The sequence below is a fragment of the Mustela nivalis genome (genome assembly GCF_964662115.1).
Source record: "Mustela nivalis genome assembly, chromosome: 11".
Lineage (NCBI taxonomy): Eukaryota > Metazoa > Chordata > Mammalia > Carnivora > Mustelidae > Mustela > Mustela nivalis.
Window position 1 is genome coordinate 60423050 of NC_139030.1, and position 25592 is coordinate 60448641.

Consider the following 25592-nt stretch of genomic DNA (forward strand, 5'->3'; position numbering starts at 1 on the left):
GGTTCAAAGGATAGTTTGGGCCTTAATAAACATAAATAAACTAGAGAGTAAGAAGCTACAGATCAAATGAATTATCTAAATGTAAAATTTTTGATATTGGAAAATGGTAGAGTTTCTTGTTTGTTTTTTTTTTCCTTAGGTCTTTCCTCTGGGCTCCTGAAGCACACCATGGAATCTGCTGCCAGAACCACTTACAATAAAGTTGTCCTATTTACAGGTTTTTGATAAGCTGATTTTATTCTTTAATGAATAAGAAACGATGCCATTATCCCCTACAAAATAGCTAAGGTTTTACTTGAACAAAATCCGTTTGGAAATGTTAAGCTGGTTACACAGAACTAATATGCCTCAAGGTGGTCATTCTCTCTGGATTAAAGCTGTGGAACAATTGTGGCTCCTGTTACAAGGAAAATGACAAAGGGCCATTATGAAAAGGGACAAAAATCTCTGTTCCCAGAGGGGGACTGACAAGCTGAAAGTCCCCTTCTACAGGCCAACACAAAAGCCTGATTGCCTCAGATTGTTTGTTTATGTAAATCAAAATGCTTCTATTAATTCAGCAAGTGGGCTGCTCAGAGACAAAGAAGGTGGTGATTGGCTGGATGCTTGCTTCTGGGCTGGTGGCAAATCTGACAAATCCTGTTGCTTCTGTTCTAAGCTCTATTTGGACACCTTTAGGAAAAGCAGCTTGATACCAGGTACTGAAGCAAATACTTTGTATTCTTAGAGTAGGAGTTGGAACTACAGAACTTGAAGGGGAGAGAACACATCTATCAAGGATCCTTTCACTCAGTTTCCTCATAGCTCTCTCTGCGTCCTTGGACTCAACTCTACATTATGACAGATGTTCCAGGGACACTCAGTCCAGCTGAGTGCAATGGGGACACACCACCCGAAAATGGTCAACAATCGATAACTAAAACAAATGAGGAAGCCAGTGATGTGGATGGTACCCCACCATACTACCGCGTAGAACCCCATCTTGAAGACCTACCCACAGAAGGAAATCAAGAGAAAAGTGAAAAATTACAAGGGAATATTGTAGGCAACTGGTCCACGGATGAGAAGATTCTAAAAGGTAAAGCACTTTTCCTTTCTCCTTGATTTGCTCAATTCAATTTGTAAACTCATTCGTAATTCTTTTGATAAACTGTTATGATGGAAATGTGCTGTCCATCCTCCTACCCATGTCCTTGCCCAAATGTGGTCTCTTATTCTACTGGGGCTGGATAACTAAGGACCAACCCTCTGCCTCAGGTCAATTCCAGGCTTATTTATTTGATACCTTTAGACCCTGGACAACTTCCCCAGCCTCCTTAGCTTTCCCAGTTAGCAGAAAGCAGAAATATAAGTACTGATATTTGAAGCGTTGTTGTTGTGAGGATTACTAAGTGTTGGTTAAATGTTAACTATATTATTTATTATTATTAAGGACAGCCCCGATATTTTTTAAGCGAAGAAAATTCAGCATTTCAAGTTTTCCTTCTGAAATATACCTGAACTTGTCTGAATTCATGGTTCTATAACTTACTAGATGGAAAAGGATAGGTTATCCTTAGGTTTATAAGTAGGAACCAATGAAGGAATGAGTTGGGAGAGTGAAACAGTTTCTTTTAGTGAACACAATTGCAAATCAAATCGATCTATGTAGTTAGAATCTAAATTGATAATTTATTTAAACTTAAACTGCTTAAATATAGTATTAATCTTGTGAGTATTTTTTCCCCCCAGAAAAACCAGAAGAGAATCTTTTTATTGTTCATAAGGCTATCACGGATCTTTCTCTCCAAGAAACAAGTGTTGATGAAATGACATTCAGAGAAGGTGAGAGGAACTTCCATTTTGTACACAGACGTTGTCTGACTGAATATGGATGGTAGTTTTTGCATGGTATGTTCTATGAGTGTGATGTTGAAAAAGCAATCCAGACAGACCCTTCAAAAGCTCAAAGCTGCTATAGGCAGATAAGGGAGTAGTCTTGATTATCTGTGGGTTTTACCTTAAAAAGTGTTCCAGAAGCATCAAGACTGAGACTGCATAGGTTGGTCTGATTGGCATGCCTTGACCTGACAAAATGATATCAGTCTCTTAATAAGTCAGTCCACTAAGATTTATTTAGTGTCTCTAAATCTGTGTCAGGCACCTTGTGAAATGTAAATGTTTTAAAAATGGGTTTATCCTAAAAGCTTACTATTGACATACATTTTAAAATAATATTATAAATTTATTTGATCTATAGAAAAATTCTAAGCTTCTATGTAAGCTGAAAATGGTTATCTAATTCTTGTTAAAGAAATCTACCAGGTAATGAAGGTAATTTTAATTGTGTTCTTTCAGAAAATGAGACAATAAAAAGAACATTGATTTTTAAGTGACATATTTCAGATAAACTCAAGAGACTAAGAAACACAAAGCCTTTTAGATTTTACTTCTAAGAAGATACCTATGTTGAAGCCATTTCCAAATCAGGTTCAGGATAAACACGTATTAATTAATCACTCATTTCTTCTTTTGCAGCCATAAGCATCTTATCTCAAAACTGAAGTTGGTTCTTTAGACCTTGAGCAATTTAGCTTAGTTTGGACCTTAATAGGCAAAATATGGAATTTTTTTTTTAATATTATAACATCACATAAAATTGTAGATGTCAAGCAAGACATCTTGGGGGTTTGTCCACTTTGCCTGGATACCTCCCAGATTATCTGCTGTCCCTGTGTAGCAATGGAATGTAGTAAGGGACAACTATTATTAAGCTTTTATATTAACACAGGTAATTTATAAAACTTAAGCCTTAAGCCCCATGAAATGAACTAAATAATTTCTCTGCCCTTATCTTTCTGTTTCCAATATAACAAGTTATCACAGGCAGGGATCTCAAAGTGCATGTAGAGACCCTTTCAATTTTTTTTTTTTTAAGATTTATTTACTTATTTATTTAGGAGAGAGACAGCATGCACACACAATGGAGAGGGGCAGAGAGAGAGGGGAGAGAGTCTCAAGTAGACTCTGAGCTAAACATGGAGCCTGACTGGGGGCTCAATCTCATGACCTTGATATCACAACCTGAGCTGAAACCAAGAGTCTGACTCTTAACCAAATGCACCACCCAGGTGCCCAGAGACCCCTTCAAATATCTGATCAGGAAATCCACTGGAGGTAACAGTTTGCTAGGATCTTTTGTTTTGTCAAATACAGAATGAAAGCAGTCTGGATTTTTAAGTAGATGGTGTCAGGGTGAATTTTTCCCTGAATGAATTCTTTTGTGTTTGGTGGAACATATGCTTTTCCTGTAAGGCACATGTTGGTGTCTTCTATTTTCACAATGACAAACAGCTATAAAGTCTCCAAAGAGAATACTCCTTGGTTGAAAAACAGCAAGATGCTAAAAATATTGAGGAAAAACTATAATTTAAATTCAAGAAGTAATTTCATGCATGACAACTCCATGCCTGAGTCATGGTGTGAGCAAAAAGATCAGCTTCTTTGGCTCTTATGGGAAAAAATAGAATAAAAGAAAGCTTACTTAAGATTACAGAAAACATGCTAATGTATATTTATTTATAACGTAAAGAAAATTAACTGGGCACCAACAACCCAATAGAAATTGTGTACAACCAGTTAGGACTTCTATCTCTTTCTTTAAGTATACAATCTGATCCCTGTGTTGGGAAAACAAAACAAACAAAGAAACAAACACAAAAAGAGAATGAAAAATCTTGAATGGAAATGGACTTTGAACATCTTTCAGTGAAAGTAGAAAGCCGTGATGGGGAAAGACAAAGACAAAAACACTGCCTTTCACTTTATTTAAGGACTCTTATGGTGTTGAAAGGGAATACCCAACACACTACAACACACACTACTGTAGTGTAGTTTCAACACACTACAGGTAATTAGACTGAAGTTTGGGATGAAGAAATGGAAGCCTGACAAGGCACACAATCTAGACAATATTTTAAAGTCACACGTAGACTGAAGCTTCTCATAGTAGCCCCTTGAGAGGTGAAAGCCCAGAGAACAACCTCCACTCTAATTCTTTCTAGCAAACTCAATAAATATTGTTAAGGATATGCTGATGTGATCTGTTTGAAAAGTGAAATTTGACATGAATTAAGCCTTGTAAAAGTCACTGCACGATACCAAACAGCTTGAGTTAATTAGTCGTTAGTAGGGATATGTCTAACGTAACAGGCTAATCTACCAATATATAGAGAGGACCACAACAAGATTTTTAAAGTCTGGCTCTCTAGAAATCAATGGCAGATCTTAGATGACACTGTGTGTGCTTTGATGGACTTGGTGTCACTGTTAGCCCAACATAGGACCCCTGACCACCCATGGCTCCCTGCTCCTCCTTCCACAACTGGTACTTTAGCACAACTCTGAGAATCATGGTAGCAAATACTGAATGCGCTACTCTGAGCATGCCCAGTTGGGAGGAGTCATTGTTTTTACTACTAGAAGAAAACCTTTTTTCTCCTGTGAGATATATTTCTAATTCTCCTTGAGGAATGTGGTGTGTGTGTGTGTGTGTGTGTATGTGTGTAAAAGATAGGTCCAAATATTTTATTTTCTATGTTCACATTTCTAGTCACTACAGACTAGACAGGATTTTAAAAGTCTGTCTCAGGAACATCAGTCTCACCAGATACAACAGTCCACAACAACAAAAAAACGTTTTATGGTCAAATGAAGTTGAGGCATCAACTTCTTAGAGATCCACAATATTTATTGGCATTTTAAAGGCTTGCGTAAATTCTGAGGCTTACTTAACTGTGTTTAATGTGATATTTTCCAAACTAATTTGATAGTACAACCCATTTTATTGTGTAAAACATATTATTAACCCACAGAATAATATCCTATAAGGTATGTGTAGGGAAATGATTGTCCAGAAACATAATTTAAAGAATAAGAGTTGGGTATCTCAGGGCACCTGGGTGGCTCAGTGGGTTAAGCCTCTGCCTTCAGCTCAGGGCATGATCTCAGGGTCTGGGATTGGGCCCTGCATAGGGCTCTCCTCTTAGCAGGGAGACTGCTTTCCCCTCTCTCTCTGCCTGCCTCTCTGCCTACTTGAGATTTCTCTCTCTCTGTCAAGTAAATAAATAAAATTAAAAAAAAAAAAGAATTGGGTATCTCAATTATCAATTGATTTTGCTACAGGACATCAATGGGAGAAGATTCCTCTGAGCATCAGTAACCAGGAAATAAGTAGACAGAAGGAAAGGATTGCTGAACAACTTCTAGAAGAGAAGGAAGAGGAGGCTGGGAAGAACAAAGCTCGCCAGGCAGCTGAAATTGAATGGTTGGGATTTCGGAAACCTAGCCAAGTTGATGTGTTGCATTCTAAACATGAGGAGGAGGAAGAAGTTTGGGATGAAGAAATTAATAATGATGACGATGATTGCAATGATGATGAAGATGAAGTTCGAGTGATAGAATTTAAGAAAAAAAATGAAGAGGGTTCTCAATTAAAAGGGGAAGGTGATGCAAATGAGGACTCCCCACTGAGCAGCCCCAGTTCCCAACCTGTGACGCCTGAGGAGCAGCCAACCTTTGGGAAGAAGAGTGATATCTCTAGAAATGCTTATTCAAGATACAATACAATATCCTATCGGAAAATCAGAAAGGGGAACACCAAGCAGAGAATTGATGAATTTGAGTCTATGATGCACTTATAAATTAAATGGAACTGAGGAATTCTCCTGCCCACTAAAGCAAAATCTAATTCTATTTTCCTGAGACACATCTTTGCATGTCTTATTTGAGTCATCCTCTTTAAAGATGTGAAAGCTTAACTTCTGTTTCACTGTAGGAAAAATATGGAAATAATCCTAGACAAAATTCAGTCTGGTAACCTCAAGTCAAAAAGCTTTAGATTCATTCATGGGCATTTGCTTTTTAAAATTTCACTAATATGGCCTTGTGTGATAAGCACTAAACAGCAAACAGCAAGCACCCCTAGAGAATCTGGCATGATTTGGCTTGTTAAAAGTAACAACACTGGGAAATACAGTCATCAAATGAAAGAGGACTATGAGAAATGACCTGTATTTCTTTTGGTGTCTTTCTTCCTGTACATTGAGGGTGCTAGAAAGTCTGGTATTAAGCCTATTTCATTTCAACTTGTTTTTATAGACACTAGCAATAAGCTGTCCAAAATGTTTTGCCTTTCCTCTTATCTTCAGAAAAGATTTTAAGTGGCTTTCCTTGGCATCTACAGAGTGAAAAATCTGTATAGGCCTTCTTCCTAGGTATTACCATTGACTGAATTTTCTCACTAGAGGGGCTGAGCAGTTGTCAAGTCAGGAGAATTCTGTTATTAAATGTTGGATTTATGCAGTCAAGATGAATAAAATCCATTGTGAGGTTGATACAGGGAGGGACTAGAAGATTGGTGGGCAATAGACTAAGGAGTCAGATAGTTTATTTTTGTGACTGAAAATAAAATCTCGTCTAGCACAGTTAAAGTCATTAAAAGTGAAAATGACAGCTTTAGCACAGTTTTAAGAAAATACCCTTCTCTATTACCACACTTTCTCTTATTAACAGTATCTCAGAATAATTTTCTTTCCTTAGAAACCCAAGACAACTCTAGTCATAACTGTACTAGTTACTATGAAAATGGAAATAATTATCTTAGGATATTTTCAAAGTAGAGTGTGAGCATGTATTTTTAGTAAGAAAGCTCTGATAGTCGTTGGGAATATAGAATTTACTAGACCTCAGCCCAAATCAAGATGCTTAAGACTGTGCCTATGGAGTTTCACTCAAGCCAGTGTATCAAATAATGTATTAAATATTTATGAAAAGGGAGAGTCTATATTTTTATTCTTAGATAGTTTCATAATTTTTTATTTCAGGCTTTCATATATATCACCCTGAACTTTCTGTCACCACAGATAAAGATATTTTTGGCCCTGCAAATAAAAAGACAATTCCTTATTGTCTGAATGTAATACAGTCTCCATTGTACTATTCAACCCTTTGTTTATTTCTTTTTCATTTTGTGAAAAAACCCGGGTTAGGCCTTCTTAGATTATTGCTTATTTATGTGTAACAAATCCCACACATTCTAATGGAAATTTCTTTAATTCTTCCTGGTCACATAATATATTTCCAGGATATCATTTACTATTATTTACTGTTTACAAGATTCAATTTTGAATTCAAGATTGAAGTGCTTCTTTTATTCTTTCAAACAGATATTTCACAATCTGATCATGTAAAAGTGCTGTTGCTCTTCATTTGTAGAACCTATAGATTTCATTCTTGATGATGCAAGTTTTTCAGAAGAAAGTCAGAGAAAATCAGGTGTTTATTGGTAAATTTAGGTAAAAGATTGGTGCACTCAGACAATTTCCTATTTATTTAGATCCTCTAAATTGTTCCACCTGGGCAACCTATTTTCTTTTCTGGGTTACTGATGAGCCCTACAATTTTCTACTTAACTTCAAAGCACAGTATTGTGTTATCCATCAAGGAACAGGAGCATATTGTTAACCTAACATCAACAGAGCCTCTATTTTTAATTGTTCTAACAGAAGTGTTGAATTTCTATGGAATCTGAGTGAACTGGGTGGTCTATGGTGTGACATAGTCAAGCTACTGGCTCTTATGGGGATCCAGTACAGAGTAACACTGGCCTTCAAAGCTTTGTGCTCTTACTATCTAATTAACCAAGCATGAAAGATACTGTCCACAAAGACTTTTTCAGGGTATGTTCAATGAGCAAATGCTTAATGCTTATGGATGAGGCAGTGCAGTTACAAAAGAGCACTGAAACTACTCTTGGACATTAACACCCAGATGCTTCCATCTTACACTAAGGCCACAGAGTTAAAGTGATCAGAAGCAAAATGATGGGGTTAGGTGACTATTTGATTCTTCATAACCTAGGAAAGGCAAGGGTATGGTTCTGATTTCATGAGGGATATTTAACATATTAGGCATTCCTACAGAACAAGTTAGAACACAAATTGGTAATAATACTGGCAGATTTTCTGCTTTTGTGATCTAAGGTTCGGGTTGGATGGAAGAAGGACTCTGGTACCTGGTAGGAGGGGGAACTGATTTCTTGTGAGAATGTTGCTATTTCTTACATGACTTTTAATTTTTCTTAGTTTTGGGGTGAATATGAATTAATAAAATCTCTATTTCTTTGTCAATAAAAAATTTACTTTTCCTATAATGCTATATTGGAAGACATGGGATATGTCAGAATCCACCTATCATCTGTCTACAGTTTAAATAAAGAACTGCTGTGTCTGACTTGCTTTCAATAACAGTGTGTGTCCTTGTTTTTGGTGTGAAGGATTTATTTTCTTTTGCTGTCCTTTAAAATTTAGGAAGAATGCTTGCATATCAGCAGCTACTAAAGACCATTAAGAAATGATGCTTTAGAAATCAAGAGAACACTTTATTTAAATCCAAAAAGCATTATTTATTTCAAAAAGGTCTTAAAATGATTGTAAAAAGAAAAAAAAAAAAAGAAACACAAAAACTTCTGGCAGGTAGATACCTAATGTTCCTGAAAAATTTGTGTTATTTTTATAGGAAATGAGCTCTTGTTTAGATACACCTTAACTTCCACAACTTGAAAAACACATATGTATCTCTCTAGCCATGAAGGAAATACATTTAAACCATGCTGACACTTTTATCGTAACTGTTTCTGCCTATTTACATGGGCTAGTACTTTTGGCACATTTTCAAATGAAGAACGGACATTTAAGTTTTTCAAAGTGATAGGAAAAACACTTAAAATAAGTAATAATAGAGAATTATGGAAAAAGATGAAGCACCAGAGTATTATAAAAAAGAAATATGTTTGACCATATGAGAAAGGCAACTACTTTTAAAGGCTTAACTTTCATTGCTCTATAAAAACAAGAGCGCTATAAAAAGTAATGTCAAAAGTTGTAGCAAACATTTGCCAATATTAAAATATCAGACAGTAACATAAAAAATATGAATACCAAAATGTGCATACAGCTCATGAGGAACATGAAGTGACTCAGTCACACAATCAACATAAACACAATGACACAGGTAGTAATCAACAGCAGAAATCACCCAACAGATACATGGCAAACTACAAAATCAAAGGACAATGCCTCATAATCAACTGCCAGTGTGGGAGAGTTTTGGAAATGAATTTGGAAAGTGATCTGAATCTTTAGTTAGTGACTTAAAATTATATATTTGATTCCTTCTTTATGATAACATCAGTGAGTAGAGGCAGAAAATTGGTTACTTCAAAATGTTCAACTTAACTCCAAATTCCTTTATATTCCAGTGCTTCAATCTTGTTGTCCCATTAACAGAAGTTTTTAGGTAATCAATAAGAAAATTCACTAATCTGACCTTTGCCTTCTCTTATTTTTCTGTCCACCTTTAATAGCTAATATGTATAAAACTAGCAATGTTTGGGCAGTTGTTTGAAGGAGGAGAATTAAGACATGTGCATAATCCGAAATGTATAAGCATCTTGATGATTTAGAGTTTGGTTACTCCCTTCAAGTATGGAAAATGATACCCAGAGTCAAAGTCCACTGGAGATACTTTTGTACAGAAGGCCAGATGCAGGCAAAATTGTGCACTTAAAAGAATTAAAATTATCCAAAAACATTTCATAGTTTTCTTTATGTTTGTAAGCAGGAAGTCTTGGTCTTATTTTCTCCCTCTACAAAGCATAAAATGTAGAGATTCCTAGATATAATTATATATATACACATATAAGAATATATACACATACTTTTCTATATGAATATATGTATGTATATATACATATATATTTACAAAGATAGATGCATTTTGGTCAAGTAATGATAATCTAGTCCCTCAAAAAATTGGTTTTATATCTAATATAAAGGTTTTATTTTATACAGATATTTATAACTGAAATCCTTGAACTGGTAAATGCCAGTCAATCAATAATAAAATAGAAAGCCTCTGTTTTCAAAGATATTATCTGTTATTTATTTAATGGCAACTGTCATCATTAGAAACTCACCATATTAGAAGTTGTTCTGTTTGCTGAAAAATGAGAACTTTCCTGTGTTTTTGCAAAACAATGATTCACATAAAGTTGCAAGGAGACCCTAATTGGAATGATAACTCCTAGTTGACCCATTAGGTTGAAACAGAGGCATTGAATCTGCTTATTGTGATGGGATTTTTTTTCCCCTTTCTTTAAGGTTCCAACACCTACCTGAAATACCATACATTAAACCTCATCAGCAGTATTTAATACTTTACATAGCTTACGCAAACTTGTCCACAGAATGGCTGTTTGCCAAAAATAAATATTTTGTACATTAGCTTTGATTAGTGTTCCTTTTCTCATTTTAAGGCTTGTGGCTCATAGCAATTTTTAAACAACCTACACAAAAGTTGTAAAAGCACTATGGTGACAATCTACACAACGAAGAAAAAGTTACAGGTTTTGGTTCGTATTTTAAATTAAAGGACTCTTCAATGTTTACTTCCCACCTCTGTTCAAATTGGGCAATCTGTCGGCTTTGATTAATGGTTGGGGAAAGAAAGAGGTGGCAATATTATTTAAGGGGAAGCAATCTCTCTATGTCTGCTTCTCCTTCTCATATTTATTATAGGAAATGGAAAAGATTATGTCCTGCATGAAGTCAAGGAGATAGACCACTGTAAAGCATGTGCGGATAGCTAAACTTAAGCCCACACTTAGGTGATTAACAGAAAGGGTGCAGCCTCTATATCACAACCAAGGGAGACCTAAGACTTCACAATAAAGGGATTTTAACTGAGCCCACCTGAGCTGACTTCCCTACTTAGAGAAAAAAACAAGTCACAGGAGCACGAGACTCTTTTCTTCTACTTCTCCTCCTCCTCCTCCCTCTCCCTCTCTCCTTCCCCCTCCTCTTCCTCCTCCTCGTCCTTCTTTTTTTTTTTTTTTTTTTTTTCCCCAGTCAGGTAGAATAGAAACTAGATTTTAATCTCTTACTAGTGGGATGCTCTTAGATAAAATACCTCTCAGCCATCATCTTTGTCTGCATAATGAGAAGAGTTAAGACCTAACTCTCTGAGTTGTACACAACGGTGAGATGGGGAATAATTGGTGCCTAGCACATGACAGGTACTCAAAGATAATCAGTTCTCATCAGGTTTCCCTTGATTCCCTGTAAATTCCTTGTTTATACCAAAGATATTGGGACCCTCATCTGAGGCATAATTTCTTTTCTGTGTTTGAACATGGAAGTTAGTTGTTAAATAAAGATGGTACTATCTGGCCTGCTTCAACCCCACTCTCTTTGCATGAGAATCTCTTGAAAATCATCCTAAGCCATTCATAAATTCAGGGTTGACTGGAGAATTTGAATTCCTATACACTATAGCTGATATCTTTGCCCCTCTACAATACCTAAGGCAATACTATAAGCAAGGTGTTTCCTTATTTAAGAGAATATTTCCAAGTTAGTTGTGGAGACACTAACAATACATTGTGATTGTGGCATATGGTGGTTTTTGGCCCTGTGAATGACAGCTGATTGAATGTCAGCAAGCAGAATTGAGCAAATTTGATGCTGGTGATAAAACATGGTTGTACCAACAACAGCTGTGTCATCCTTCAGGGAGAAGCTCTGGGTAACTGCTGAAAAAGAGAAAGGAATGGTGCAACCCAAAAAGTTCAGAAGCACTCAGATGGTCTGGTAAGTTAGTTTTTGATCAAATAAGTCCTGTAAAATACCGAAACTATGCTTGTGTTTAAAGTAACAAAACGTATAGACACTTCTCTAAGAAAAGGCAATGATTTAAGCCAACCCACGGAATACTCTGATGTCTCCCAACACAGCCTCCTACTAAAGAATTTAGGGTTGGGGCACCTGGGTGGTTCAGTGGGTTAAGCCTCTGCCTTCGGCTCAGGTCCTGGGTTCCAGCCCCACACTGGGCTCCCCACTAAGCAAAGAGCCTGCTTCTCTTTTTCTCTGCCTGCCACTCTGCTTACTTGTGATCTCTTTCTCTGTGTCAAAAAAAAAAAAAAAAAAAAAAAAAATCTAAAAAAAAAAAGAATTTAGGGTTGAATAGGACCCTAATGTGTCCCACTCAGGGGTTTCTCACTAGAAGTACCAGAGGCCTAGTAGCATTTACACTTTTATTTTAGTCTTCTGAAAACAAAATATAGAGAGTAATGCTTAAAAAAATGTTGGTAGGAGATTTCACAATTAGTCAATACTCTGACGTTTAGGTCTATAAGACTTCTAATTTGTGACTAGTTCCTTGCATCTTAAGAGTAGTTGAGCAAATACATGGAAAAAGCTCTTTTTAAAAATTTTTTCCAAGAACAAACATGTCATGTATGGAAACAGTCCTTTGCTATATTGACAACCATATAGCTTTGTATGAAGTCAAGGTGAAGTCAGGAAGAGCACGCTCTGAACAACAGACTGTAGTTTTTTTTTGTTTGTTTGTTTGTTTTGTGAAAACATTTTAATTTCTTTCATTGCTATGCCCCTAGGTAAGTGTTTCTGAACCATAATTTGTCTTTTTCTGAACAGACTTGATGTGTTTTGTGGAAACTGTTTTTGAATAAAAAGCGTCTTCAGACGGGGCAAAAAAACCTTTCAACATTTTTGCAGTTACACAAAAAATTGTATGAGGCACTCAGCACATTCGGTTTGGTCAGCAATTCAGTTAGTCCTTTGGCAACTGACTTATGTTTTATCCCCATATGGCTCTGTTTTGAAAAGAATTATCTCATTTTCTAGTCATTCTCTTATCTCATCTGCAATGTCAATTATCTAAATAAAACATCTTAAATATGATGCAAATAGGCAGAATTCTTTCCCCTTCTGAGTCATAGCTATAGCTCTGCTTTTGTGCAATTAATTGGGAGATAAAATTAAATTTTAAATAGGAAGTCAGAACTAAAGATGCCCAGTTTAACCACCAGCTCAACTGAACAAAGCTTCATTTTTATATTAACAAGCATATAGCACGGTTTTCCTCCAGACACCCAAACCCAGCAAAAATGTTTATGTCTCTCTTAAGAATGCTGTGGAACAGATTTATTTAGGCCAGTGGCCTGGGGCAGTGAACTGAGCCCTGTCTCTAGAGATCCAAATTGTAATCCTCATCTCTAACTGGTGTAGGACTCTTATGTAATATGTTTTCGGGGCATCAGTTTTCTTACCAAAAATAAATATAAAGGATGTTAGGATTTCTAGATTCTCTTTTGGTATGCCTAAATACTGGCATAGGTAAGGTTAGGAATTCAATGTGGATTGATGAGATATTGTTTCCTCAGATTTATCAATGTTATCATCAGACCTGCACCTAAGGCCTTATCTCTCAGCCCCACCCCACAGAGGTGCCGGATTCCTTTTTATTTCTGGCAAGTCTAGGTCAATTTTTTTCTTAACTCTCCTCCAGAGGGTTTCTTACCTCATTCTCTTCCCCTTTCATTATGTTTACTTCATTTTATTCCTACTTTGAAATCTTTTAGAGCTTACTTTTAGCATATTTCATCCTTGTGAATGCTGTTAAATCTAAAGTCATATTTTGTATAAATCTTTAATAATTGTTAGTGCTCTGTCGCTGCTTTATTCGTTTCAGCTCCTTTTATTTGGTCTTACATTACACTGCAATTAAGTGCATTTTTGGTGCCTTTCTGGTGACTACAGTGCCTTATGGCCTAGCCTCTTTCTCCTTGGCTTTTTTTTTCTTTTTTCTTTTTTAAAATATCCACCTAAGTCTTAAAAGTTACTAGTATGACCGTTTCTTAAAAGTGTAGCTTTAAAAGCACAAAATGAATTGAAACCATGTCCATATCTGGAACTGAATAAACATTTGACTTCCTCACTTAAAGTTTTTTTTTTCCACTGACTCAGATTGGGAAACAAAAAACAAAAAACATAAACCTTTATGTAGTCATCTAGATCAAAGTCCTACCATTGAGTAGTATGATAACCGATACTCATTCAAACTGTTAGGTGCGCAGGCGTGTCCTGGGAGGGACTTCACCAAGAGGACAGCTGTGTTTCTGAGGTCTTTTTGCCATTGGAACTCAACTTTTAATTAAAAAAAAAAAAAGCAAATAAAAGTGTACGTTCTCATTGATTATACCTACTTATGGGCCAAAAGAGCTGGTTATTATCCAACTCAGTCATCATGAATATCATTGTACTTCCTCAAGTACTTTTGGCTTCATTTCCTGTGTTTCCTGTTACCTGTTTGATTGCATGGGGGAAGTTTGCAGGCTGAGGTCCATCCAGCACAGGGCAGGAAGCATGCAATTCAAAAGGCCACCTAGAGCTGAAGACGGGCTCCAGTTCAATGTTAGGTTGTTTCCCTGAGCTCACTTTTGGTTTCTCAAATATTGCGGGTTTTTAAATCTCCTATTCAAATGCCATTAATTTTGAAAATGTAAACTACCATGGAGAAATACAGTCCCTACGTCCACTGTCATTTTCACAGTGTCTAATGGGTTTACTAGATAAAAAATATTAGTTGTTCTTTAGTCTTCATAATATTTTTCAAATTTCCACTTTTGGTATTGCTTCTCTGGGTCACAAGCAGCAACTTTCAGGGTCTTCTGAGAAATGTTTCCTTCTAAGCATAACAACTGATGATGATAGTTCCCAAAAACAATGTGATTCACCTGGAAAGAAAAGGGATCTGGGAATGAGCCACAGAATGAATTTGACAACTGAAATATAAAGAAATGAAAACTAATAAAAAATTTTTATTTTTGATTTATTAGGAATTCTTCTGAACTAAATGAACAACAGGAATATAGTCTTTGGACTGTATTAAATTTGTCTCCATCTCAAACTAACCTCTCACTTCTTTAAGCTACAGGGCTTTTAAGACTTTTATGACTTCCTTAGGGAGGAAACAAAAGATTTATTTTCTGATGGGTCTGGTAACTGTATTATTTAAAAGAAATAATTCCATATGGCATTTGCTATATTTGATAGACGATGGCTCTCTAACTGATGGTGGTCATGAAAAAACAACCATCACAAAAAGCGAGTCAGTTAATTTCTTAATTAAGTTCATACCTTTGAAAGCAAACTTAGAATACAAAGTGCCAGAAATTATGTATATATTTATAAGCTATCCACCATAATATCTGATAATATGTAATGCCTGATGTTCAGAAAATCCAGATGTAATTAGAAAAAAATCAAAGGTATTTCAGAGTTCTATTATTTGTTAATATTTATTGAATATCCTAAAAATAATAGATAAGCAACTTAGAACTTGCTCATGACTTTATAATATTTTTACCTATTAATCCTCTCGTTTTTTCCATGACTATGACAAAGATAATCTTAATTATATGTATATTATTTTGAAATGTTTTAAAAAATATAACAAATAGGGGTAATTTCATAATAGTGTATTTTAAAGATATTCCTACAAAACCACTGTCATCCTTGTAGGACTTTGGAAATATGATGTTTGAGTATGCTCATGGTTTTGTAAAGGAGTTGGCCTTGAGCAAAATCATCCTGGATTATCTACAACATTCTGTCAGTGGATTGTAAAGAGGTAATTGAATAACTTGTCCCCAGTCTAAAGATACTTGATGAAGGGACAAGTGGTTGGAGGGTCATTCCATGTCACAGTACATAGGAACTACCCATGAAAGAATTTCCTCTTAAGGGTCTATAATCCATAACACTTGGAGTGAGCTGGCCTAGAGAATATCTTTTAAATGCAGATTAGAAATGTATAATTTTAACAATTCGTTGGTATTCAGGAACAAACTCACTGTTACCCTATTTCCTTCTAAGAAGCTCTCAATTCCTAATGCTAAAGGGAAAGACATGTTCCTGTTATTCATTCTTTTGCTCTGTTTATTTTTTAAAGACTTAACAAGATATAGAGGACTCAGGAGGTTTAGTATGAAAATTACCAAAACACTGAAAATATAGGGAAGACTATTAAGATATTAATCTCCATGATATCTAGCAGCATGGAAAGGGGAACTTAAGGCAGAAGAAGACAGCTGTGTGACATGCTACAACTTCATAAGCACAAACAGCATCGGGAAACATTGAATTATTGCCATCTTAATTAAATTACTGTCTTACTAATTGGCTTGCCATTTAGAGGGACCAAAATTAAGCCTATATGAAAATCAGCTAATGAGGGCTTAAGTTCTCAATGGGGCCAACCCCGTTTATAAATAAGACCTTTGTGATTTAAGGGCTGCTGCCTCCTACATATTTTCTAACTAGCTTGAATTTTTTTCTGGTAACAGATTCATTTCCGGAGATTAAAAATGTGTTCTCATTCTCATCCTTTCTCACCCCTGGCCCAGCCTCCAGCTTTCTTTGGCATAAGGTTAAGGAAGCAGAAGGTAATATTTGATAGATGTTTATGGATTTTTCCAACATTATGCAACATAAAATTAGTAACTGGTACACTATTAATTCCTAATTTTCCTAAATAACTCAATGGTAGTCATTATCACTAAAAAGAAAAAAAAATGCCCAAAAGGAATTGAAATATAACAGAGAAGATTGAAAGGGAGAAAGACTGGGAAATATGATGTTGACCCCAAGTAGAAAGAAAAATACCATGAAGGGAGTAGTCACTGATTGTGACATCAAAAGAAATGGATGCACTCCAAGGGGGAAACAAAGTGCTTACTTTGGTGACAACCCTGAGCAAAATGATGGTCTTCGTATACCCAATGTATTTTGTGGATTTGGTGGTCACTTGCAGTGAGATAATAGAAAGTTTAAGAAGGTTGACCTGAAATTATTTTTGTTACCTCAAGATCTTACACCAAAACTTATCACTTCGTATCTTGTTAAAATAGAATTGGGGAAACCGATCAGAACTTTAACATTTATCATTTTGAAGGCGAATAGAATATAGCAGGGGTGGACTGGTAAGTATTAATAATTGGACCTCTGGAAAAACATCCCTGGATTAGTAGCATAGGGTTGTGTAATTCCTCCCACCATGGCTGGTTTCAAGCTTTCAGGGTGATGTCACTGAATGCGATGTTGGGAAGTGCATGAGACACACCATCAGCTTCTATGACAAGCAGGTGGGAGCTGCCTCCACCACCTGTTGAGGCTCAGGTCTCTGGGAATGAATAGGTGGGGGGTGAGAAAAAGTCTCCCTTTATGGAAAGGAGTTAGAACGCTGAAAAGCAGAGTCATTCTAAAGTGCAAAGCTTATAGGAAGAACACTGCTTCTTGCTTTCCCTATGTACTTTCCTTCAGGCTTCTCTGATAACCAGGGAGAACCAGTTCTAGCCCATAAGCAGGATTTTTGGCATTGTTAGTTGACTGAAGTGAATGACTTATAGAAACAAAGATGCTGATAGCAATATAACCAAAGCAACGGGTGGCTTGTGTTTAAAAAATAACAGATTTGAAATAAATTTTGTAAAAGAATAAAAGGACTTGACAATTTGCAAAAATATCTGTTTATTTCTCTCTATGAACTTTTTACACTGCCTCTTTTGCCATAAACACATTGAAAGCTTCCAACTGAGGACGCAGACAATGGGAGTTTTACGTCCCATTTAACTGGAAGTTGGATTTGCAATAAAGAAGAGGTACCCATATTTTACTTACCAGCTCTGGTTGGAAGACTGATGTTGATTTATGCAGCCATCTTAGCCCTTTGTTTCTATTATCACAAAGGTGCAGCCTCAGGGCCCCGGTTTCAGGCACAGGAGCTAAGCACCACTCTCCATGTTTAATGAGTCTTAGCCAGGTGTAATTGAATTGTTGAAGCTGTCAGGAAATGAACAAGGAGAAGGTCACTTTAGGCAGCAGATACAGGTAGGGTTTCTGCCAAACATTTTGGTTAGCGATGGTTAAGGATATAGGCACTTGGGTCAAATGTTTTGTACCCAAATCCCAGTATTGCCACTTTCAATTCTGACAGCATGGGTATATTATTACCATATTTCATTTCATTTTTATTATTTTTAAGTTGGATAGCAATAGGGAGTATCTCAGAGAGTTGAGGTAATGACTGTGAAGTTACTGTAAGCCCTCAATAAATGTGAGCTGCAATAATAATAATTATTTAGTACAGTTAGTGTATATCTGCAAATGGAGGTTATTTCAGGTGGTCTGAATCCTAGACAAGCCTGGTGCTTGAAGTAGTGGAACATTCAAACCATCTGTAGCCATTAGGGCCATAAGGAGATCCAAGTCACAGTCCTAAATTGCTTTGGTGAAAATTATTATGCTTCTTTGTTTAAGACTATCCAGATTACTGGATTCCTGGAGATTTTGTAAGAAAGGTTAAAAATCTTTCTTAAGGCTAAAAAAAATGTTCCTATTTAAAGAAAGGTTAAAAATCTTTCTTTGCTGATAGCAGAAAGAATGATCAGGTTTTGCTCCGTTAGCATCCTGTGGTTTGTAAGAACTACTCTTGGGAGAAGTCCAGTTTTGGGGAGTTGCCAATGTCTAAAATAAATACTGATTCAGGTAATGGAACCATGTTTTCAGTTTTTATAAGTAATTTTTCCAGTTACTTACACCCTAGTATCATCTGCCTGGTCAATTTATTCTAAGTCTGTGGGTCTGCAGGAAATTTGTTTTTTCTCACCAATGTGAACATAAAAAAAGTAGACGGCTGGTAAAAATCTATCTAAATGCCTTTGTGTAGAGAATCACTTGTGATGTAATTGAGATTTAACTTAGATCATCAGGTATGTCATTGGGTTAGACCTCACCACTCAAAGGGTAATCTCTGGACCAACAACAGCATCACCTGGGAACTGGCTGGAACTGCTGAATCCCAGCCCCACCAGGAACCTATTGAATCAGAAATCTATATTGAAACAAATTTCCGGGTGATTTGTATGCACATTAAAAATTGAGAAGCATGGGGGGCGCCTGGGTGGCTCAGTGGATTAAGCCGCTGCCTTCGGCTCAGGTCATGATCTCAGGGTCCTGGGATCGAGTCCCGCATTGGGCTTTCTGCTCAGCAGGGAGCTTGCTTCCCTCTCTCTCTCTCTCTCTGGCTGCCTCTCTGTCTACTTGTGATTTCTCTCTGTCAAATAAATAAATCTTAAAAAAAAAAATTGAGAAGCATGGTCTTATGTCATAATAAAAGGAAGTTAAATGGCTACTAAGAGAAGCTAGGCATTACCTTTAAAAGGGACATCTCAAACGGTTGAAAAGTTAATAGCTAAGGGGACTTTCTAGGTAAAGTGAAGGTTAAGGCTTGGTGGTTCAATCCTCAGCCTTTATTCCTTTCGAGCTTTTTTGGTTGAATGCTATAAACTGGTTTGGTATTAAACTTCATTAATTCTGCCAAAATAAATTAACTTCCTCCAAGTCCCTTTACTTTTTGTTATTAAAACAAACTACAAGCTAAAAATGAGGAAGAAGACAAAAAGGGAGATGGGGGTTTGTGGAAAGCAGGGGCTACGGATTCATACTTTTGCCTCCCAGTTTCCCCTTGAGAGCCTCAGTGGTTATCCAGACTACAACTTGGATCTTCAGAAAAAATCCTGGTTAATCAGGTACAGAAAATCACAAGAAGAATGCGTCTTGATGGATTGAATTAAATAATACCTTACTTTCATATAATTTGGACTACTTGTGGTTTTCTTTTGCAATTTATGATTTTATTTTTTCTTTGAATTGTTAATATGAGTTGTATCTTTCAAATGATTTCTGACACGTTTCTCTTCCTTCTACCTCCTCTCTTTCCTAATTAAGAAAGAGCTTCCTCAGCCGCAAGTTTACAGTCTGTAGCTGAATTGTAGCAACAGAGAGGACAAAAATGTCTTTCCCGCTTTAATTCAGAGGTAGAGGGGAGATGTGGTCAGAAATAGAAGCAATATCTCTTAAGTCAAAGCAAATAGGTAAGCCTGGGGAAACCTAGATTCTAACCACAAAAGAATTTCTTTACCAAAGAGTGATCTACAACTTTAGGAAGCTGAGTTCTACTCATGAATTGATGTTTCTATGAGTTCTATTTGGCATCCAAACCAATAATATCTGCACAGAATGAGAATGGGTGGGGAACATACACTGAAGAGGGAGGTACCATCACTCAGAGCTCACCTCCAGCTCGGCAGAGTCCCTGCTCTGGTCTCCCTGCCTCTCCTTCCTCCCCTTCCCATTGTTTTCTGAGTTTGTCAGAGATTGTTGAAGGGTTTCCACCATGGATCATAGATTATGTAATTTGCATTACTCTCAATATGGATTCAGGAGAACTGAATCAACAAAATGGCTCCCTTAGATTATTTGAAAATATTCTCTGCCTTTATTTCCTTTATTATTTTTCCTTTAGATGTAATTTTTATTTTTCACATTTTTTGTCTTTATTATTAGAACAGTAAGCGTCTATGGAGCACTGAGGGTTAAGTACTGGTCTATATGCTTCATCTGTATGACATAATTTGATCCGAAAACCTGATTTAGGGGTTGGCTCTGTTATAACTGCTGTTTACCTAAAAGTTAAAGGATTTGCAATGTTAACACACTTGAAAGTGATGGAGCAAGAACTAGGTCCCTGGTGGGTTGACTTTGGTATGCACAATTTTACTCCCTTAGTCACTATCTTTACACTGAGTGGTGGGCTACCTTATCACCAACCTTATGATCATGCAGCAATTTATAAATTAATTATTGTTTGTACAGCAAAAATGAATTTCTCAAGTGAGCAGTAAATGTACCACACTTGCACTTATCAGGTACACCTGGGCCTTCTATCAACTGTGTCTTTGATGAGAGAGAAAACCCAGCCCAGCGGGTACCTTGCTGCTCGCATCACAGTCTTCCAAAGTGGCTGTGGTGTTTTCAATGGAAATGCATTTGCCCAAGGCCACATTAATAAGCTAGGGAACAAAATATAAAATATGCATTAAGAAAAAAATATTTTAAAGTAGAACAAGACATTCAGAAAGCACAGACTATAAAACTATAATAAGGTTAAAAGATAGTTAAGTTGATAGCTTAGCATTACTTAGCACTATACGATTTTATTGGTTGCTATCTCTAACAGAGACATAATGTAATCTTGCTAAAGTACAGCTTCAATCTGTCAATTTAAGCCTATGATTCAGCCTCAGAGCCAACAAACAGAAGCTTTTAATTAACCCTTGCCTGGAATGCTAAATAGAGAATGAGCAAAAGGTAGCATGAAAAGTAGTTATTTTCTTGTCTCAAGTTTTTCTGATGCATACATTAAGTCAATGCACAGACTTGCAATTTAATCAAACCAACAGTTATGGGCTCTGTTCCCTGGCTGACCCCTTCAAGCAATTTCACTGCTTAGGCACTGAATCATAGATAAATTGAGTCCTTCAAAGAACAGCAGATTCCAGCTGATTCCCTGTCAGAATCTTCCTAATGACTCAGGCAAGCCACAATTCATTACAGGAAAGTCATGAAAGCTAATACAGAGCCAACCTTAAAGGCACTCTCTGGCAGGCCCCCAGGTTTTTAATGGATTTGCAGGGTCAAATATGGAGGCAGCTTTCTATAAGTCACCATTTAATGCAGAAAAATGTTGATTCCCTGGACCCCTTTGACATCTTGGGCAAGGCTAACGAGATGGTGAGTTAATAGTGCAATTTAGACTTCTTAGATTTCTGGAAGAGCAGTGTAGAGTCAAGTCTACACTCAGAAAAGCCTTCTGAGCTGAGAGGTGGCGAAGTCTATGTTGGCAAGGACACTATTTGTGCCCCGTCCTCTTCTGAGGGTGTTGTATGATATAGCTGTGTAGCTCAGAGTTGAAAGCCTTTATAACAGGGTGCTCTTGGGGTGGCCCTCCCTTTTACATGCATAGCTTAGTTTGCAAGAAAATCAGGGGCATCTTCGGGGACCAGAAAATGCAGAAAATGAAGTAAAACACAACCCTTTAGAAAGTGGGAAAACTGCAAATATTGGTAGGCAAGGGACCAACATTATTAAGGACAGGAGAAAAAACATGGGTAAGCCAGAGGGTTGGAACTGCAGTCTTTCACATAAAGATGGACGACTAAAGAATTAGACCCTCAGTAGAACCGTGTCCTGGGAAAAACAATTTACCCCGTAGCACAGGGAGACAACATGGTAGCTAGAGTCTCTCTTGGGAATCTGAACCTTCTGTGGACCTTCATCTGGGCTTGAGATACAAGTTTACTCTACTTCCATTGGATAGGAACTTTGACAGACATAAAAATAGTACCAGGTTGGGGGTCCCTGGGTGGTTCAGTTGGTTAAGCATCTGCCTTCCGGCTCAGTTCATGATCCCAGGGTCCTGGGATATAGACCCACATCAGCTCAATTCCAAGGCCTGCAGCAAAAGGCTCATGCTCAGTGGGGAGTCTGCTTCTTCCTCTTCCTCTGCCCCCTCTGCCAGCTCACCCTCCCCAACCCAGCTCTCTCTCAAATAAATAAATAAAATCTTAAACAACAACAACAAGTACCAGATTGGTTACTTCTTGGGTAGCTGGCATGTGAAACAAATCTAGAAGGACAGAATTTCCATCAGAAATCTTCAAAGAAAGCTCTATTCACAATGTAGAGTGACAAATATGGGGAGAGACTATCTACCAGTAGTAAATGGAGCGGTCAGGACGCACAAAAGGAATTAACTTCAGAGAAGAGATTTAATAGAAATGCATGAACGTAGGATAATCCTGGAGATTAAAGAAAGGAAATGTGCTCCAATTGTTCTCTGGCTTTTAACAGAGATAAACATAAACTTCTGTATTTGTGGATTACCCAGAAAACATTCTCTCTTCCCACGGGTTTAGAAACCTGGTTTCAATACAGCCGAACAGGTTGTACTGCTCCAGAATCTCACAGAACTTCCAGTTCGCTCATGTTTAGCTCTCTGCTGTAAGAGGGAATGCAGGGTGAGCGGCTGCCAAGTGTATCTGGCCCGGGATCCTATTTCTGGCAGCACAACTAACATTGCCCAAAGCAGTGTATGGGAACCCCTGGTTTAACTGATTTCTTTGTATTTATTTTGTACAGTCCCGTCTGCCAAGCATAGAAAAGCATTAGAGAGAGGGGGAAATTTTTCTTTCCCTTGCTTTCTGCCACCCTTCGCTTTCTCTGAAGATTTGTTTCCCTTCTTCCCCACCAGAAATTTCTGGAGAAACTACTTTTCTTCACATAGAAATGATTCATGAACTCCCAAAGAGTTGTTACTTTTTATCTCATTATGAATGGTTTTAAAAATTGATTCTTCATTTATTTTCAAGAAATTATATTTATGATTTTATTGTAAACCATTTCAATCTTTTTGAAAAAAAAAATCAGTCAGTATCTAAATTTTAAATCACCCATTTTGAATTATTTCACTTTCCAGTTGAGGAGGTGGAGTTCCCCACAGTTTATCACAGAACTACTAAACCTTGGGCTATAGGCTATTTGCTAAGCATCTAATTCAATACAAAGACACATTATTAGGGAGGTTCTTTCTTTCACTAAGTATTTGTGGTTCAAAAAGATCTGATGTGTTCTTATAAAAAAATGAAAAGGAAAAAAAAGACCTTGCACTGGATTTAAATTCTTAAATTAGTTGAAAGAAGGAAAATGTGGAGCAAATAACAAAATGTTGCAGAGTTTATTTTCTTGGGACTTTTCAAAACTGTCTGTTCAAAATAATGGTCAAGTTAATCTTAGTCTGAAATGTCTGGAAAATAACTTTTAATAAAAAAATAATAATGCTCCTTACTGGTTATTTCAGAAGGGAGGAAATGATATCTTCTTTATGATTTGTGTAAGGAAAGCAACAAATAGAATTTTTAAAAATAATTTAAAAATATTTTCTGCATTTTAATATATTATAGCTCAGGCATCAGCGGAAGGCTGTTTTAAGAGCGTTTCAGAAATTTTCATGGGAATGCAATTATAAATTAATCTCACAGAGGAGGCAAAAGGTAGTTTTTTAGTTCCCTCTGGTGGTTAAAGTTCAGTAATGCTCTTGCTGAGAGTCTGTTAGGACAGGAAAAAAAATTACTATGGTGAGAATTTCTTTTTCTCTTACTCAGGAGTTAGAATTAAAAAAGAAAAATGTAAATTTATTTTACAGACACAATTTTGAACAGCGTATAAATCCAGGATATTCTTTCTAATGGGTTACTTAGAAAAAGACACCAGGTTGAACCACCAGAAATAGTTGCTATTCTCTTTTGACCTATAAAAATGACAATTTTATACTACATTATGTTACATACAAATAGGTCACATGTACTGGTTTGTCAGTTGAATTTTTTACATTTCCTCTCTTCCATACTCTTCCAGAATTCTCCCCTGTACTGTCAGGGAGAATGGCTCTACTAAGTCCTTGTCATCAGGAAATTTCCTAGGCGGAGAATGATTGGTTTGTACAATTCACTTTCTAGGGAGAACTGAACAAAAATGGCCCAAAACAGCAGGCTTACTGATGATCAAGTCTGAGAACCTCTTTTATGAAGAAGAAGAAAATTCTTAAAGAAAATGAAATAATGCCAGGAATATTTATAAATAAAAATAAATGAGAAAATAATAACGCAGATAAACCGTATGCCTGACTGGGAAAGAGCTCTAGGTCAAGGCTTGACTAATCACTTCTAAACCCATTCTACGGTAAATAATCTCATGTCTTGCCATCCTCTTCAAATTAAGCCCCACTCCTAGAATGGGTTTGAAATGGCTTTCATCCAGGTTCTCTGCTTTCTTGCTTTAATTTCTTAGCTTTGTACTCTGTCCAACCTCTTTTGTGTGGTTTCTTCCCCTTTTGGTACATTATACTGTGCACTGGAATTTTTTTTGGTCATTATTTGACAATTTCTTTTATATTCAACCCGTCTGACATCTGTAAAAATGGAATTAAATCATGTCGTCCCATTGCTTAACCTTACTCAATAACCTCCTGTTACATTCAGTAGAGGGGGCGGGAAAAGAAGAAAGAAAAAGAAAAAGAAAGAAAGAAAGAAAGAAAGAAAGAAAGAAAGAAAGAAAGAAAGAAAGAAAGAAAGAAAGAGAGAGAGGAGCGCCTGGGTGGCTCAGTTGTTAAGCATCCGCCTTCTGCTCAGGTCCTGATCTCAGGGTCCTGGGATCGAGCCCCATGTCGTCAGGCTCCCTGCTCAGTGGGGAGCCTGCTTCTCCCTCTTCTACTCCTCCTGCTTGTGTTCCCTCTCTCTCTGTGTCAAATAAATAAAACTTAAAAAAAAAAAAAAGGAAGGAAGGAAGAAAGGAAGAAAAAGAAAAAGTGGAGGAAGGAAGGAGAGGAAGGAGGAGGGAAGAAGGAAGTAAGCAAGGAAGACCCTTATCCTGCCTGCCAGGACTATGTGACCTGACTTTCTCCCTCCTCCCCTTCATATCGTCCCATTCCTCTCATTCATACCCTGACAACATTCATCTTCTTGGCAGTTCTTCAGGGCCTGGACAGTCATCTATCTTAAGAGATTTTGCACAAAGGTCATCCTCTGCCTAAGACTCTCTCCTTCAGAGCTTGGCTGACACTTGTCTTTCAGGCCTAGGCTTCAACATCTCCTCGGAGTTGAATACTCTACCTTAGAAAGATTCATCCCTAAGACCAGTTCCCTAAATGAGAGCCGTTCTATTTTTTTTAAACATTACATACTCATACCTTGTTTTCCCTACTCAACTTTAAGCTCCACAAATAGGAATCAAGTC

The 25592-nt window shown here is 36.9% G+C and overlaps 2 protein-coding genes across 2 annotated transcripts in view; one reads left to right on the forward strand and one right to left on the reverse strand.

Annotated features, from left to right (window-relative positions):
- The first annotated feature begins 514 nt into the window (after nt 1-514).
- ERMN (ermin) lies at nt 515-8285 on the forward strand. The gene is made up of 3 exons (XM_082689434.1): nt 515-1078; nt 1732-1824; nt 5164-8285. Exons 1-3 carry the CDS (start codon nt 838-840, stop codon nt 5679-5681), a joined length of 852 nt encoding a protein of 283 aa, XP_082545560.1. The 5' UTR covers nt 515-837; the 3' UTR covers nt 5682-8285.
- A 5291-nt stretch (nt 8286-13576) lies between these two features.
- GALNT5 (polypeptide N-acetylgalactosaminyltransferase 5) overlaps nt 13577-25592 on the reverse strand; it is a 43275-nt gene continuing 31259 nt past the window's right edge. The window contains exons 8-10 of the mRNA XM_082689897.1: nt 20732-20812; nt 17580-17741; nt 13577-14635 (exon numbers count right to left, since the gene is read on the reverse strand). Coding sequence (XP_082546023.1) covers nt 14492-14635; nt 17580-17741; nt 20732-20812 — 387 coding nt within the window. The 3' untranslated portion in view covers nt 13577-14491. The remainder of the gene's footprint in view (nt 14636-17579; nt 17742-20731; nt 20813-25592) is intronic.

Bases quoted from the DNA above. Each gene is read 5' to 3' on its own strand.
- ERMN (XM_082689434.1), top strand. From the start codon at position 838: ATGACAGATGTTCCAGGGACACTCAGTCCAGCTGAGTGCAATGGGGAC. The intron at 1,079-1,731 runs GTAAAGCACTTT...TTTTCCCCCCAG, and splicing joins GGATGAGAAGATTCTAAAAG to AAAAACCAGAAGAGAATCTT. The intron at 1,825-5,163 runs GTGAGAGGAACT...ATTTTGCTACAG, and splicing joins TGAAATGACATTCAGAGAAG to GACATCAATGGGAGAAGATT.